The sequence below is a fragment of the Hippoglossus hippoglossus genome, chromosome 22, assembly GCF_009819705.1.
Source record: "Hippoglossus hippoglossus isolate fHipHip1 chromosome 22, fHipHip1.pri, whole genome shotgun sequence".
Classification (NCBI taxonomy): domain Eukaryota; kingdom Metazoa; phylum Chordata; class Actinopteri; order Pleuronectiformes; family Pleuronectidae; genus Hippoglossus; species Hippoglossus hippoglossus.
Window position 1 is genome coordinate 19,204,809 of NC_047172.1, and position 18,319 is coordinate 19,223,127.

The 18,319-nt window shown below is 39.1% G+C and overlaps 1 protein-coding gene across 1 annotated transcript in view; it reads right to left on the bottom strand.

Moving 5' to 3' along the window:
- Positions 1-18,319, bottom strand: part of sntg2 (syntrophin, gamma 2) — an 80,297-nt gene that overhangs the window by 45,671 nt on the left and 16,307 nt on the right. The window contains exons 2-7 of the mRNA XM_034576768.1: positions 6,664-6,801; positions 6,490-6,546; positions 6,351-6,408; positions 3,648-3,691; positions 1,584-1,625; positions 462-549 (exon numbers count right to left, since the gene is read on the bottom strand). Coding sequence (XP_034432659.1) covers positions 462-549; positions 1,584-1,625; positions 3,648-3,691; positions 6,351-6,408; positions 6,490-6,546; positions 6,664-6,801 — 427 coding nt within the window. The remainder of the gene's footprint in view (positions 1-461; positions 550-1,583; positions 1,626-3,647; positions 3,692-6,350; positions 6,409-6,489; positions 6,547-6,663; positions 6,802-18,319) is intronic.

The window sequence follows — 18,319 nt, forward strand, 5'->3', positions numbered from 1 at the left end:
GAACTGATGATTGCACACATGAAGCCTGAAAGTGTTTCAGCAAAAGAACTACATATTCTTCCACTGCAGTAACAAGTAAAGGGCGTCCTACTTACTTTAATACCATAAAATTGCCAAATTTTCCACGTATTTCTATTTTTTCTTTCCAACCTCTTCAATTTCTCACCTCCCTCCCCTGCATACAATATTCAGTCTCTGTTTGGATTTTCTTTAAGCTGCTGAGCTAAGTACAGGAGCAGGAGGCTGCAGCTCGGACATTCCTGCTCATGTAAGGCTACTGAACATGTCAATTTATTACTTTGAAATAAACACTCATCTACTTAACAGCTTAGGAGCATAAAATTGAATCTCCTAGCAAAAGTTATTCATCAGGTATATTCTTAAAAAGAGTTTATTGCTTTATTTATAAAAATGTAAATGTAAAAAAAAAAAACATGGCATCAAAACAACCAAACTCTTACCGAGAGGCAGCTTTAGAAATGATGGCATTTCTCGCAGATAGCGAACAGTGATGGTGACCTCATCTCCTGCAGTACGCAGGAGGTGAACCTGACAGCAGGAGAGAGAGACTGTGAGTGATGCACTGAGATAAAATGTAATCTCACAAATGAAACAAGCCACACTGATGTCAAGCTGGTCGCCGCAACAAAATGTAACAGGAGATGAGTGAAGAATATATAATCTTGAGTTGAAGCCCGGCTGAAGGGGGCTTCACTTATATCATCGAAGTTGGAAGCTGAAGGCAGGCGTCACTCTCATGCAAGGGTGGCAGCAAAGTGACAGCCGACAAAACACAAAGTAATTAAGCTCTGATTATCTGATGTCCGAGAGATGCAGAATCCTCAAGGATGTCACGTTAGTCTCAAAGAGGCGTTCAAGTACAGCTGGGTTTAAAGGAAGAAATATTAAATGTGTCTTCCAAGCATCCTTGAAGACATGGGAAAAATGGGAAATTGAATGAAAAAACTTTCGGTCATTTCTACACTCCCTAATCACAGCACATCTGCACATGGTCTCCGACAATGTGTGTTAGCTGTTGTTACTTTAGCCTGAGCGTCTGTCAGAGCTGAGAGTGTGACAGCCTGCCATTAAAAGCTCTGGATTGTGTTCTGAAGAAAAACTGCTCATTATGTGATTTGACACTCTGAAGGGGAATATAGTGAACAGCTGTTTGGGTCTGCACGAGGAGACAGAGATGACAGACATGGGAAGGGAGTGTGTGTGCATGTGTGTGTGTGTGGTGGGGCTACAGAAAACAAAAGGGAAACATTTCACATCAAGGAAGCTAAATTCGAGAAAAACTGAGCTGCAAAAAATAAGTCTGTGTCAAAAATTCAGCTGAACATGATCACTCTCGATTCTTGTGCAGCTTTTGATAGTGATCAACTCCTTTTCAATCTTTTCAATTTGTCACAGTGTAAAGCAAGAGAAAAACCGCCTCCTGCCAAGATGACAACTCATGTTGTTGAGGTGCACCTCAGAGTCGATAAATGCAGGGATTAGGTTTTGAACCAAGCTGAAGGATGGAGCAACAATATAGACAGATGGAGCAGGGTATTGCCTATTATTACAAATATACTCACAACTTCCTCATGGGTACAGTGTTCTACATTTATGCCATTGACCTAAAGAAACCAGAGAGAGAGGAAAAGCAGGTAAGTACTTTTGTAGTGGAGAAAGTGTGTAATTTTGCAGCTCTATTGCAAGAGTGGCCCTTCTGGGGTATGACCGGGAACCCCTGGTGCCCCTTATCAGAGTCAGAGGGTCATAAATTGGCTTGATAGTATCATGGATGGATTGGGGTGACCCTTGTTAACCTTTATAAAAAGCCAATTAAACAACAACTAAAAGATACACATGACCTAAGCGAGATGCAAAACACCCAAAAGCAAAGCAAAAGCAGACACAAGGAAATGCAGCACTGCCATAAAGAGATGCAAAACAACAGCAGTCACAAAACGACCAAGAGATGCAAAAGGTTAGAAAAGAGGCCATGGCCACAAAGAGACACAACAGCAATACTAAATGTTTGCAAAACAGGTGCAAAACCATGAAGACACATTCAATGACCTCTAAGGCTTAGTTCAGACCTGGTATTGGAGAAGTGGTCAGCGTTAAGTAAACTTTAAAATGTGTCCTGAACAGGGAAGTGAAACCCGACTACTCCCTTTGCCCGCTCTATATGCAAATTAATCTGTGGATAGCAAATTATGAGTTAACAGATGTGTCTGATGTCACTGTGTTTGTGTGTCGTCACAATCGAGCGAGCGAGAGAGCGGGAGAGAGAGAGAGAGAGAGAGAGAGAGGAATCAGGAGTGTCTGAATGAATCTCAACGTTCTGCTGTGATTAGACCAATTTAAGAAAAGTATTATTCACTATGCATTGATGATAGCGATGATATTGTGGCGGAGGCCACAAATGTATCAATGCATGGACACAGAGTACAGTGAATTAATTTTGAAACTGTAGCGGGTCAGAGGAAATCACCGCTGGGTAGGTGGTCCTTCATATGTGGCCCAGGACACATTTGCATTACCACAGCAAAAAGAATGTGGACACATGTCCCAGACCAGTTCTGAGTGTGGTTTGTGATGATCGGATCTCAGGAAACACCTCAGCCCTGTACTGAGCGCAGACCACTTGTGATCGGATCGGTCATGACAGACGTTAATACCAGGTCTTGAACGGGGTATAACAGAAGAAAAAAAACACAGAGATGCAAAAACAGCCACATGGAGATTCACGATGATCACGGAGTATGTGTATCTAGACTCTGAGTGTTTTACTCCTGTGCAGAAGCCGTTAAGGTCCTATTACATCTTTCCTGGGGCCCGTGTCTCATAATTCATCCTTATATTCCCTTTTAAAATATTTAAAGTTGTTTATTTGGCCTTCAATAAAATAAAGCTATTGTTAATTATTTTTTTATGTTGTTATCACAGAGAACCAGGGCTTTGAGTTTGAGTCCAAAAATACTTCTTACTCAATTTACAACTTCAAAAGTTCAAAAGTTTATTCAAATGAATGTATGAGCCCTCCCCTGGATTTGCTGCCTGTCCTCCCTAACGTATGGAAATAGATGCAATATTCTGCAGCTTGACAACTCAAATAACATTTCAAATAAATATGAAATATGAAACAATGGTGAGCCAAATGTGAGAGCAAATGCAAATCATATCATAATGTAATTCATAAGAATTTCCAGTGTGAATCTTAATATTAATAATGCTTGGCAGTCCAATGAGTCTGCTTGATATTCTAGATAAACAGCAGAGCCAATAAACCTGCCAGGCGGACTCAAATTAAAAGATACAACTAATATCTGGCAAATACTAGTAACATCAGTTTTTTTATGAATATAAAGAAAAAAAGCTTCTTATTTATTGGTGATGCTTTTTTGACGAATGAGATGATTGTTTCATTTAATTAAAATCTTGTGTCACGATTCAGTATATATGAACACTTGTCATTGTGACATTTACAGATTTATTAGATTCAAATCATGCAGATAAAATAATATATTAAAGGCAATTCATATCCTTCAATGAAATAAAACAGTGTCGAAATTAAGATGCAACAAGTCAACACTCTTGGCTGTGACCCAAATCAACCCTGCAGCAAATAAGTCATGAACTAATGTACCAACCTGCAACACAGCATCCCCGACGAATAGCTTCCCCGACTGATCGGCTGCAGGCGTCAATTGTCAAGTGTCAGAGGTTAATGAAAACATTAGAAAATAATTGCTCATTTCATACATGGTAATGTGGCGAGAATAGCAATCAGTGTCTCTGTCTGACTAATCGCAGTCAACATCCTGCAACTCAGAGAAAGAACACAGGAAAGCATGAAATTTGAAATTAATAAGGACATAAACTCGTTTGCGAGCAGCACGGGACGAGACAATGAAGCCTCTGTTGAGAAAAGATTTGGAAAAGTTCGGAGAAAACAGCTCCCAGCGTCAACTGGGATATGAGGACATTCAGAGGGATGTGGGCAAATTACAGGGGAAATGATTCACATGAGGCTTTGATAGTGAATCTCTGCAGGATACTGAGAGGTCATCACTTCTTACATTTAATTGCCAACTGTTTCGTCTACATGGTGTTTCTCTTTACATACGTAGTCCTTTGGAGGCTGACTCGCTGATCATGACCAACTGACTTAGTGGAAATACACAATACAGAACGAATAATAAATGTAAAAATAACACAACCTTATCTTCCTTTTCTTTGAAAGATGTCTCATTATGCAGTAGTTACCCAGATGAAAAGAGCATATTCATATTTTTTCACTACCAATAAGTGTACAAAAAGAGCCCAGGTGCAGTCAGGACATGTTCAGGTGAGCTTGGCATCAAGACTTTTGTTGTCTGTGTGGGGGACGTGACAATAAAATACAAATTAAATAAGACATTACATAGCCTAGCATTTCCAAAGCCGACTAACATACAAAAGAGATCAAGGTCTGCATCTTTCAGAGGCTACACTTGAAGACCAATTGCGTCACAGCGGTACGACTAGACTGTCCCAACTCAAGGACTACTTCAAATGTGGCCAACAAATTTTCATTTCATTTCCTCCCTGAGGAACGAAGGCTCCAACGGGCGAATCTTTCCCGGCCCAAACTATCCTTTAATTAATAATACTTCCGTTTTTCAAAGAGTTAATGGCGCTAGCAAGCTACGTGATGGTTAACATGTTAAAAAAAAAACAAGGGGCTAATTTCGCTAGGCCTTCGCAGTCTACGTGGCCCACAGCTAATGTCTCTTGTTTGTATAACATATACATAAACAGTAATGTGTAAACTGTAATTCTGGAATGTAAAGTAAAGTACGTACTGAATAGATTTCATAGCAATACTTCCATAAGACTTGTCGTCACAGTGACGCTGACATGCTCACTAACTCTGTGGAAATTTTCATTACACAAAAACCTGAAGGTTGTAGGTGGAAGTGAACAAGCTGCCATTAATGCAGTGGTCTTGTAAAGCACTTGGAGTCTAGGAACTTTTTTCTTTTTTTTCAAGCAAATTGCTTAAATTACACTTACTGTTCTAGTTCCAGAAAAAGGGCCACTACATAGAGTGACCCGATGAGTTCTCAAGTAAGCTACATGCAATACGTTACTGTTGGCCTCCAAGACTCTTGCTAGCTGGGGACTCTTTTCTGGCTTAGTTAAGTAACCAATTACACTAATTACCATTCTTACACCAACATTCATGCATTGCTAAAACAATTGAATTTGACTGTATTAGGTTTCATGGTTTATTGTTACACTTTGGATGTGTTAGGGTAAGTGTGTGTGGGCACGAAGGGGCCCCCCCCCCGTACCAGAGGATTAATCTGCGGAGTTGAGGGCTGTTAGCTGATTGATCCTCTGGTACAGAAGGGAGACACACACGAGAGACACGGAGACGCACATTAAAGAAAGACACGGAGACACTGAGAGACACCAAGCTGAGCTGAGCTGCAAAGCTGAGACGCCAGCAGAAATTGCTGGCAAGTTTAGGTTGAATTTTGAATTAATGTTTGCTCTGTGTTATAAATAAAAGATGCTGGAAAGCAACCTGTTCGTCTCTGTCTGTGTGTGGGAGACCCCGGTGGCATCGTCAATAGCCACACTGTGTCATCCTGATTCTAGTCTTGCTGAGCGAGGCTAAACACATTCTGACTGCAGCCAAACACTGAACACACAGATATTACCTCAGCCATTTAGGTTAGGTTTTCACCCCTGTCTGTTTGTTCATTGGTTTCCATGTATTTTTTTTTTGTAAGCAAGATAACTTACAAAACTACTGGATGGATTACAATGAAACTTGGTGGAAGGATGATGTACGGGTCAGGGAAGAAATTTGAGTACAGCTCAAGTAATTTTTTTCACTTTCTTTAACATTGTAAGATAGGGAGTTTTTTACCATTGAATGCTGAGAGAATAATTCGAGAATCTTGATTTAAATAACGGACATGTTTTGGTGACGGATATTTATGAGTTTGTACAATTTATTGCAGATCCAAATAAAAGGTGGATCTCGTGAATGTAAAAGTGGTTTGGGCCTTGGTGCAGGCATGCACTCTACTGAGTGCCACTCTATGATATACTGTTTATACTCTCACAAAGGTACGAGAGCCAAACACTCAGATACCTCTTCCTTTACAGCCAAAAACGAATTTATTTAAAAACATTTCTCTTTGATTGTGTCTTCAACTGATTCTAAAAAATTAATGATTAATGAAAATGAATGAATGAATGACAGTTCCAATGTGCTTAACACACTCAACACTGCATTGGAAACCTTTTCAAGTCCACATCACAGAAACACACATTATCACAGATAAACGCTTTCTTACCAACTTGATCTTTGAAAATCTTTGAAATGACCACGGGAACGTTGTGCTCTGCACCTCCCTGAAAAGCAGGAAGAGAAAGATGAGCGGGGGTCTCTTCGTTTCAACTTCAGCTTCTCCATAATCAAACGTATCTGCTTACTTTGATGCTTAAACCCAGACCGCCGGTCGCTTGTCTTCGCAGTACAACAGTTCTGTGCTTTAGAAAGTGGGAGTTTCTTATTGGCAAGAGGATATTGTGAACACTGAAAACAGTATTCTCTAGTTACACAGCATTAATTACAATGGAAAGTCTCGAGCCCTCGGGCGCACTTACGTTTAATTGGGATTCACTTCCACTTGTGCAAACCACATCCAGCTTCTGTATGGTTAATACCTCTTTGGTCAGTTTCAGGCAGACATCATAGGTATTGTTGGTCTCCTCATTGTACAGCAAAGCAATTCCAGATTTTGTCTGTTGGAATTGAGAAGAGCATTGACATTTTGCCAAGCAGAGCAATTATGTACACAATGAACATTTTAATCCTCTTTTCTCTCTGTGTCATTTGTGTATGACAGTCTGCTGGTCGACTTTGGGTTAATTGGTTTTGCTTGACATTGTTAAACTGTGTATCTTTGTGTGAGAGAGAAAAAAAGATTGCATGCTTTAAATTTCATATCGTAACCTTACAAAAAACAGGATCCACAAAATTTCCGGGATATTATATGGCAACTTAACTTTAAAGTACAAATATGGCAATGTCACACTTAAGGTTAAGACCATGTCTGTGTGGGTGACGATTCCACATATACCTGTAAACATAAACCTTTGCAGCACAATCCCACCCTCACATTTAATGCATTTTCTCTGATCTGGAAACACCAAATGAAAAGAGTCAAACCCTCGAGCTGCTGTAATGAAATACAAACAGCCTGAAGATTTTTTTGTCTAGAGATTAAGTGGCAGATTGATTAGGTGCTTTCAATGCCGAGAGCCACATTTCAGATAGTAAGGCTCAGTGGTTCCCAATCTTTTGTCTGAAATACCCCACACCCCTTTAAAATGAGCTCAAGAATCCCTTTATTCCAAACATATTCATTTGAAATGAATTTTAATTGGATTCAGAGTATTTCTACTATTTGACATGGAGCAGCACAAGCTAAAATGTTTAAACTATTTGGCTGTTTCCCATAGAAATACATTTTTTACTACTTTTCATAGGAACAGTATGTGGTGTTGACTTGCTCAGGTTAGACTGAGGCCATCCTGAGCCATCGGCCTAACATAGCTTGTACTTTATTTATTTATGACAATAAATACAATACAGATCTACAACCAGTGTGTGAACCTATGGTGTTTTTATTAAATCCTTAACACAACTGTATTTAGACCGGAATCAGAATCAGAATTTGTATATCCGGTCATGCTAGGAGTGTGGCAGCACCTGCCAAATATCAGCATGTCAGCATTGTCACAATGAGCATATTAGCATTTGACAATAACATTTAGCTGTTAGCGCTGTGAGTAGTTACAGTCTCACAGAGAGCGGCTACAGAGGAACTTTCCTACTGGAACTTTCCTCAGGAACTAAGAACCTTTACAGGAATGGTTCCAAGACCACGGTCTAAATAAAGTTTCAGGAAAAAGTTTTTACCCTTAAGTCCCTACTCAGGGGCACTACTTCATGATACAGGAACAATTGGGGATGGGGCTTGCAGCACTGAAGATGCCTGATTGGTTGGCTACTCTCGGGTTTTATTTAGGACAATTTATTCAATAGTTCATAAAATCTGTTTCCTGGGCTGTTTTTATTGCGCTTTGTTGCTTATGTTTGTCTCTATTTCAATCCACAATGGCACAAGTTGTAGAGTTGCTTAATTTATCACCATCATTTGTGAATAGTCTTCTTCATTACCAACATTGGTAGCTGGTAGCTTATCGATTATTCATACATCAGGCTAATTTGCCTAATATGCGCTGGTCTTTAGACAATTGTGGAAATGCATGCAAACAATGGTGTGCAGGAACCATTTAATTGCTTGTAAAAGGTTCCTGAGACTAACGCCTGGGTGCGATGGCTGCATCTCTGCTCTGCCATGTCTCACAGGCATGTATTGTTCACATTAGTGTTGGGGTGATGGACGATTCTATCACGATGTTGAGCCCCCCCCCCCACGGATATCGTGATCACAGATGAAGTGATCAACCGTTTATATGGATCAAAACGCTTGGGACAGATTCTATAGATTCTATTCAAATGCTGTTTAAATAATTTGGTTATAGTAATAAGGTAATCCACATACAGTGTTAATTTGGGTCTTTTCATATGTTTGGACAGCAATTTGTTTACAGTTTTTACAAACTCTGTCACACCATCTCCATCCTGCTCTCCATATATTGCCTAAGTTTACAAATTCTTTAGGTTTTACCCAGTTTGAGTTTACAGATGTCCGATGACACTGTGTGTGAGTGTGTGTGTCGGTGTGTGCCTGCACGTCAGCATGACAGACTGAGGAAGAGAGTGAGCGGAGTCAGGGCGAGCTGAATCTATTGAATTCAATTATGAAAAGTATCGATCATTATGTGGTGATCAGTGTTGATATTGACATTTAAACTGTATCGGGTCAGAGACATCAGCTGAGTCGGTGTCTGTGTGTCACTGTGTAAGTGTGTGGGTCTCTGCGTGTGTGTCTGTGAGTAAAGTCCATCGAGATGTTTCACTGCATACGTCGTCCAACCCTAGTTCACATCTGCTACTGAGCTGCTATGTGAGGTTTCTGGTATGACTACAGTATTTCCTTAGATAAAAGTAGGCCTATGTACTAAATGCCAGGACTGTATGAAATCATGCATCTTCCAGTCTTACTATAACAATAAAAACCTTGTTAAAACACACGGATGGATTAAATCAACTGAAACGCAAGAATGCTTTTACTTTAAAATGGGTACAAGAAGTGTTGCAAATATTTGTGACATATTAGACAGACATTGAAACTGTGGGGATAGATTTTTACTCCCTATGAGCCGTGCAGCACAGAGAAAACAGGTGAGACTCGGACAATCTAGAAGAGCAGCGAGGCTCACTCAGGCAGTGTGTCCATTCTAACCTGATAACATGGACACAAAAATGTTTCCACGACACACTGGTGGCCCGGGCATAAGAGTTCCAGAACAGAGTACTCCCTAAGACCCTAGTTGGATATATGTCACTACTACTTGGCAGAATGACCATTGCTTATTAAATCTAATGGATGTGCATGTAAAATAAGGTGAACAGTAAACATATTAACTTCCACACTCAATGCAGCCTGATGTGCCATTTTATTCTAATCTTTAAGAATAACTGCTTCAGTCTATATATGTGTGAAAACAAGAAAAAACACAGCAGTAAGATAAATAATACCCTTTCAGTCACAATCCTAGCTGTAATGTCTAATATATCATATAGACAAACAATTACGGCTCCCACCCAATTCCCTTGATGATGCTATACTGAAGGGGTGAGTTACATTATTTTCCCGGGATTCATCAAACCCCAGCCACAAGAGTCAATAAGATTGATGGATGATGTGACATAAACAAATGAAAGGACAACAGTTCATATTTGATGGAAAAGCAATTACCATTTCAACCAAAGATACTTGACTGAGAAAACAGCTTCATATGAAAAGAGTGGACACAATAACTGGAACCCTGCTGAATGTAACACTACAAGCAATGGCCTCTAAAGGTTATCCGCATGTTTCAACATGGTCTCACCTGGCAATTGTAACCCTTTTACTCATCCATGGCTTGGCTATTACTACTGCTCTATTATTGTGCCAAGGACAAATGCGTCACCCTCATTTCTCAAAGAGGAATTACTTTTCATACATACAAATGCACAATGAAGATTATTCTAATATAATTATATTTTAATTTAAGGGTAAGAAACACACATTTCATTACAAGAAAAAAGTATCTTCTCCCCACAGGCCATCACTCTGATGAACAACCAGTCTACAGCGTCAGGATATCTGTACATTAGTCATCCACCACAAACCCCAATGTATTTATTATTTAATATACTGTTCCTCAATTCAGGTTTACACGTACACATTTCCAACAATATAAATCTAAGCGGAATGTATATACTGTACATTATTCAAATGCACTACCGTGATAGGATTCATGTACCTTGTGTATTTATATGCATCCTGCTTATAATGATCCTTTGCACTCTGCACCATATGATTCACCAAATACATACAAGTAACTTGTATGTTATCGATCCATTTTTGTTTGAGGGTCTTTGCACCACTGCACTATTGTCCTCTGCTCACAATTCGTAGTTTCTGTTTTCTTGTCCCTACTTGCACATTATGTTTCCTGTAGTAGTCTGTTGTGAGTTGTCTGTCTATTTTTGTAAGTACACTGAGTGCAGCTACACCGGAGTCAAATTCCTAGTATGGGGACTCATACATGGCAATAAAGCTGATTCTGTTTCTAAAAAGGGGAATACTTGCAATTGAAATCATTAAAGTACAGTTGTGTTAAATACTTTTCAGGTCAGCTATTTAAGAGAGTGATCCTTAGGGAGGGACAAAAATACAAATGTTACTGGTTTGCTGTTCTGCTGTTGTTTTGCAGACAATATCTTGGTTTGAGTAGAATCGCAGAACACTGACCCTTTCAGAGACAACGTAGTCTTGAGTGGTCAGATGGGTGAAAAGGTGACAATCAGTGTGTGAGTGAGTAAGGTCAACCAATTCTCTCTTATGAGACTATGGAGGCTCCGTTCCCGCAAAGAAGACAAGGTATACATTAAAGCTTCATCTCACAGTTTTGTGGAAATATATGGTGGATACGATCAAGAGAAACAAAACAAGAGGAAACATTTAATGGTAACACAAATCAGTCTCCACAACTGGCTGGGATCACAGGGGGAAACTGTTTCACCTGCCATTACACCCAACACCTGAGGCACGAAGTACCGGCTGTCGATACTTTTATTTTTGATTCTATAGTCACACAGATGTTTATGGGCTTATTGAATGAATGAATTATCTTTACTTACTTAGCTGTTTACAGCAGATCCATCTCAACAACACAGCGCAAACACACACTAAAACAGACAATGTTGTCAAACTAACAGGACTCTGTCATATGCTATTAATAATTTCAGTTACAAATGTTTTAGAATGGTGCTACATGTTCATGTTTTAAAAATAAAATATGAAGTACTGAATCTTAAAATTTAACAAATTAAGCAATGCAACTTTGTAAGTTAAAAAGCATGCGCCAGTTATTCCTGATTAGCAAAGTCAATGCCCCGCCAATGCCCATAAAAGGGCACAAGACTGCAGAGCCGTGTGCACACAAAGACAACACAAATACTAAAAAGAAAAGAAGTCAAGAATTTCTAAAAGAACAATCAAAGACGTTGGTACATTGGACTCAACTTTTAAAAATAAGGTGAAATATTTAGCAGTGTCAGCAGTCGATATAAAATAACAACTGAAAGCAACCACGGGTTTTCTCTCATGTTCGGAAGAGAAGGGTGAGTTGAGGGTATTCAGCTGCAACATGCAACTTTACCACTAGATGTCACTAAATTCTACACACCAAACCTTTAAAACTATGGAACATATGACACATTTAATATGTAAACTCCGGTGAGTAAATACCTAAATATGAGTGAGTATGTTAATGAATGAGTGTTCTCCTCTTCAACATGTCTGTGTGAAATCTGTGACACACTAAAATACAAATTTTCTAAAACAAATATATGCACTAAAACCTGTCTGTCTTTTTTAAGAATACCAATAACAATGACTGATTATTTTACATAAGCATATCAGTAGTCAAGTGCTCTTGAGTGCGCATTGATTCTCTTATTACATAAGAGCAAATCTCTGATAAAAAAAACATTGGTGAATGTCAGCATCTTCTTAGAAACTGCAAATGTAGGTAGTAAGAATAAATTTCTTCCAAAGACAGGCTGGTGAATGAGGCCCAATTTTCTTAAATCAAATGTGCTTACTGCACTTATTTTTTATGACATAGGCTAATTTAATAAATAGTTAAATGCAAACCCAAGGACTGCACCATGGACACATTTTATTTGGGTACTGACACTTCGAAGCGATGGTTACAAAGAGAATGAGAAACTACATCGTTTATTTGTCCACTACATATCTAAAAAAAAAGAACTCTTTCCGACAAACTCTTAAAATCAAACTTGAATTAATTCTTTGGGCCCTTAACAATACACATGCCAAATGGGAAGCCATTAAGATTAATGGTTGTCAAGATATGCGAGCCCACGTACAGACAGATTGCTGGTAATAGTAGATAGATTAACAGTGAGAGTCAATGCTGACTAGCTTCTCATTACCAAGAGAAACACAATGGGTCATCAAAGATTTTAAAAGGGACAGATGTTTTACATTTCGTAGTGTAACAGCCAGATGAGGGAGAAAGCCTTTTATGAACATTTAAAGGCGATAACAGTTCAGCCTATTGGATTCACACTTGGCATGTGTTGAACTTGCTGTGATTTAGATCTGTTCATTATTAATAAACTGACCAGTGCTCAGTAGCAGCTTGGGTCATCAACGCAAGTGATCTTGTTAATCATGAAAACAGCACGTTCATGACAACGGCAATGACAGCTGAGTCTCCAGTTTGGGGTTCTGCGTACTGAGATGAGCTTCACTGAAGCCTAAATAAACAGGTGAACAGCTTTTTGTGCAGCAGTGGTGGTGGAGCCTCAGAGCTCTGTGGACTGAGTCCCACAGCAGGTCTTTCCTTGGGGCAGCTCATTTACTACTGTCCCTTTTACGGTTTCAGAAAGAAAACTGCAACCAGCATCACCACAGGCAAAGTAAACAGCCCATTCCAAACAGGCAGGTTTAGAACTGGTACAGCACTAGTTATTTATATTTCATCAACTAGTTTGAAGAATTACATTTTCAGCTGGGCTGGGCAATTATTCAGACAACAGCTCTACTGATGCTGGTTCTTTTGTAATGCTGTGAACCTTTTGGCTCGATGTATAGCCTACTATACTGGACTAACCTTATGGGTACATCCCTATTTAAATACCTACAACAATTCATTACCCATGGGTTGATTATAAAGTTGATTTGAATGCAGTAGTGGGTGTTTTGGATTCCTCTGGTGAAGGTGGATTAGTTTCATATTTTCAATTAGCGATAGGGCCCTCAAGAAAGAAATCCTTCATGTGAGAAAATGTGTGGGAAGTGGGAACTGATGTCCCCAAATAAAGTAGCAGCTCTCAGGCTTATCATTTATCGGCCTTGTGCCTCTGCCAACTCGTTCATGTGTGACTGTGCAACTACGGTGTCATCCTGCAACCTCATCTCATTTGTATAGACAGAAAACAATAGAGGGGATAAAAGCAGCCTGGTGGGACACCTGTACACAAAACAATCTCGTTAGACACCACACGCTGGTTGCATATTCTCTTTAGGCAGTCTGTCATAAAGTCTTTCATCCAGAGGAAAAAACAACACCTTCAACATTCACATCACACAGCCCCTGCAGACGCACATGTATTTGTAATATATTCAAAACTGAATTGAGTTAAAATCTCGTGACAGCATATCGCATTCATTGTGCTGACTGTGGACAAATTGTGTCCTCTTCTCCCTTGAAACCCTTACAGCCACACTGTGGGAGGTGAGGCAATAAAACCTAATGCAATTCAGCACAATGGCACAGCAATATATCCTGTCTTTGTGAGGATTCAATTGTCCTTTTTTGTGGTTTTGTATGTTGTCCCCTTAAGACTTTATATTATGCTTTGAAGCTGTATTTGTTTTTAATGTGTGGATCAATCATATTTTCTAAAAGATGATAAGCTTTTGAAAAGAAAGATGAAATGTTTTTCGAGACCATGAAAACATCAGGCGCATGTTTCAACTGGCTTGTCTGTTAATTAATCATGGGTGTGATTTGGGTCCAACTATTGATGGACGGCATGACTGCTCCCCAAAAGTGGAGCCAAAGTAGCTTGATTGCCCCCCTAGTGGGTGGCTGCAGTATATGTCCTAAATCCGCCTCTTTCATGTTAGTGGATGGGATATGGACATACACATCAAATAATTTCTTTTCAAAGATGGTTTCTGTCATTTTAGGTAGCATTTATCACACAGCCATAAGAACGAGAGCTCATTCTTCCAGTAAGTTTGGTCGGGGCTTAAACGTCATGACTGACAGATGAGACTGACTAATGATTGGTCAGAAGCGTGTAGCTCTGGCTCTGACTCCAAATGCGCAAGACTGCAGCATACATGTCTAGGTGTTTGGCTTAGTTTTTGGATGCTGGGATGAAGTGGCGATGCGTCATCCATCTCTATATGCAGTCTATGGGCATAACATGAGCCAATGACAGTCCCATCTTCCACCCACATTATTAGACAGATGCAGTTGCACCTTGGCTGGCTGCTATTATAATGGTGGATTTTCCCAGTAATAAGAGAGAACACTTCTCTGCAGATGCTTTCACAGATGCATTCACCCAGTTATCCTCTTTTTCTATCACACATCATTTAAACACTGTCGACTCAGCCATCAGGGACAATTTTAGGACATTTCTCAATGCGAACTGGAGGAGCCAGGAATTGAATCCACTGACCTTGTTGATGGTCGACCCTTTCTACCTACTGAGCCACAGCTGCCACCTGTGTGTGTTACAGGCTGAATGTAAGTGTGTTGTACATCTTCCTATACATATACCGTAATTATAAGTGTCCTTAAAATAAAAGCAAAATAAAAAAAAATCAACCCATTGATCTCAGACCAGGTTTTTGTTGGTCTATCTGTTGGTCAATGCACCAACAATGTGCCTCACCACACCTCGGGCACTTCATATGGGTACATTGGATAAGAAAATGAAAACTGCATCAGTCTTGCCCCCACTTTGCACTGTGTGTAAGCTTTGAAAAGTATTTACATATGAAACACTGATAAACTGACCTCTGACTGTTAAATATACTCACTGGCAGTCTTGCTTTAAAAACCAGAATAGGACTTCAGAAAACAGCTGTTTTATTTCATCAGTTGAATCTCTCAGAGAGAGTCACCTTCACACATTCACCTTGACCGATCCAATACAGGACCCCATTCAGGCCAGATCCAAATTATATACTTGAGTCTACACTAGACGTGGATAAATGGAAAACTCACTTTTACATCTGTTGATTAAATGAGAATCCCTTTCAATCATTTTAGGTTGTATGTTTGGTGGAGAATACTACTTAAGAGTTTCACAACACACTTTGTCACTGCTTGTGATATTAATTTACCCTGTCATGACTCTTTTTTTTGGTTTTGCAGTGGGTAAAACAATTTCTTCCCAACTGGGTGGGGGGTTAAAACTGAGATAAAGCTGCAATTGCATATAAATTGCATAAGGTCTTGAAATCTGCGATTCACTCCAAGAGAGCAACATAAATTATGAAAGACTGCAAGTACAAAATATTTTCAAAGAGCATCTCAGCCTTATTAAATCAAAAAACACGTGAAACAATTCCGATGTTCACAACATCAAATTAGAGGCATTTACCTAATTTAAGACCATTTAAAGGTTTTGTTTGTAATTCCATCTCTCTTAAGTATAATGCGTTTAAATCTCAGCACGGGTTTGTGAATGAGCTAAAGAACAGACAGAACTTCAACCCTGGAGATTTCTGAACTCAGGAGTAAGTAGAGGCTGACTTATATTTGATGTATGAAGCTTCTCCTTGTGTACACGGTGCACACACTCAGTCCACCATGAATTGCATTGCAATTTGACATGACAGTTGGTGATTAGACAGATCGGTCACACTAGCTCGGGGAGTGCTTATGAACAAGTCACCAGTGGAGGTCACATTGGTTGTGTGCCTGAGGAGAAGTATGTGTGTCTTTTTGTTGATGCGTCGACTGTGTTTCCATTACCCAGAGAGCAGGCGCAGATAAATTAAATATGATATGAAGGACATCTTAAGTTTGTCCTCTTTATTATACCATAAAAGTTTTCCATCCATCATTCAGCACAGCAGTTGGCTTCACCGCCAAAGGTCAACACAAAGCTTGGGTCAAAGTGTAGCAAATTTGAGCTTTCGACACACACCCCCAGAAACCATGTAGTCATTGACTGCACCACACAGACATCGGAGCCTCAAATGACAAGCACTTACTGCAGGTTCACCTGGCAACTAACACTGCAGGGCAGCATCATGTCCTCATCATGGGCTCTGACCACAGCTGCTTGGGGTCAGTGAAGGCTCAACTATCCTAGAAAAGATTGGTTATAAAGAGAAAGAGAAAACTATTCTGCTGCCAATGCATTCTGGATTCTTACTCAGTTTCAATCTCGTACCCTTAAGTGAAAAACAACAGCGTTCTTTAGTATACCAATGAAGAATTTGAGAATGGGACAATAGTTGATAACAACTCTGGAATAATTATTAACACAGTCTGCTGGTCTACACACTGTGATTTACATTAAACACATTTACATGGACATCAATATTCCAATATTAACTATAGTATAGTCTGAATAAGACTATGCCATATTAAACAGCATTTTCTAATTACTTTAACCCAAATAAGGTCATATTTAGAATTAGCAATAATCCAATTAATGAATTATGTGGAGTATTCCTAGATTACACTTATTATGTAGGCAAATATTAATATAAATATATTATTATAATATAATATATATTATTAATATACAAACATATAATACAGATATAATAAAATAATAATATTATACTGTTATCTAATAATATACTCTATATCTATCTATATAGCACTTTTCTTAACAATTTAACAAAGTACTTGACAAGAAGTGAAGCAGAAAAAAAAAATCAAAAAACAAAGTTGACTAAAAGGACATTGGCCATATAAGAGATAAAGCACTAAAAATCACGAAAACAAAAGCCGTTACCAGCTGCTTGATGGTGCATGCCCAAAGTTTTAAGTGTAAACAGGTTTGAAAAATAATGAGGAGTTAAAACGTTTGCAAAATTGGAAAGAAAACACTCAAAAGGGTAAATGGAGCATTGTGCATTTAACTGTTTTAATTGGGGTTTTAAAACTCTGGTGGATATGTCGTACGGCGTAATGGACGTAATGTTGATGTGAGGCATAATCTGACTGCTCTTAAATGGGAATATTAATGGGACATTCTATAAGCAACTCGTGTAAACATCATAGTCGCTGTAATGTCTTAGTCAGAATAAGGTCAATAGTCAGATTATTGGTGTCCATGTAAACATGGTTACTGTGTGCAGCTGACCACATTACATGGGAGTTCTGTTCTGCCAGAGCAAACATCCCAAGCACCAACAGTCCTTTTTTACAACAGGAAGCAACAAGGAAACAAGATTTGAGAGAAGCATCACGATGTTTGAAATAGTAGCACCTCTAAATTGTGTGAGAGCAGCTGCAAACTGTCTCCACCACCATCTGAGCTGTTTGTAGTGTTTGTACCGAGGGATCACAGTAGTGGCACCACTGGGAGGGCTGAAGCACACTTTTCAGTGTTGAAAGTAGTGAATCAGAGAGAGCTTACTTGGTTTAGCACAACTGAATCAGAAAAACATGAGGAACCAGAGCACCAGGATGCATCTTCTCCAGCTGTTATGAGTCATTCTAATTGAATATTTCAGAAAGGGCCCAATCCCAAGTATGGTCAACAGTATATGAAACACACAGCTCAAACATACAGACTGGTTTTACCTATTTTTTCTGCACAATTACTTCATCTTGAAGCCTGCCTTAAAGAAGCAGGACTGGGCTTCACAGCATTTTGTCAAATCCAAATACCTTTGAATGCCTTATCAAATCTAATTAGGATTTTTCCACTTTCATGGAAGATAAAGTTTTAAATAATTAAAACTCAAAGATTCAATTTAGATCCGGTTACGTAAAGTTGCACTGTTTAGAAAAACATTCAGAATGAATGCACAAAACACTAATGGCTGAGAAAAATACC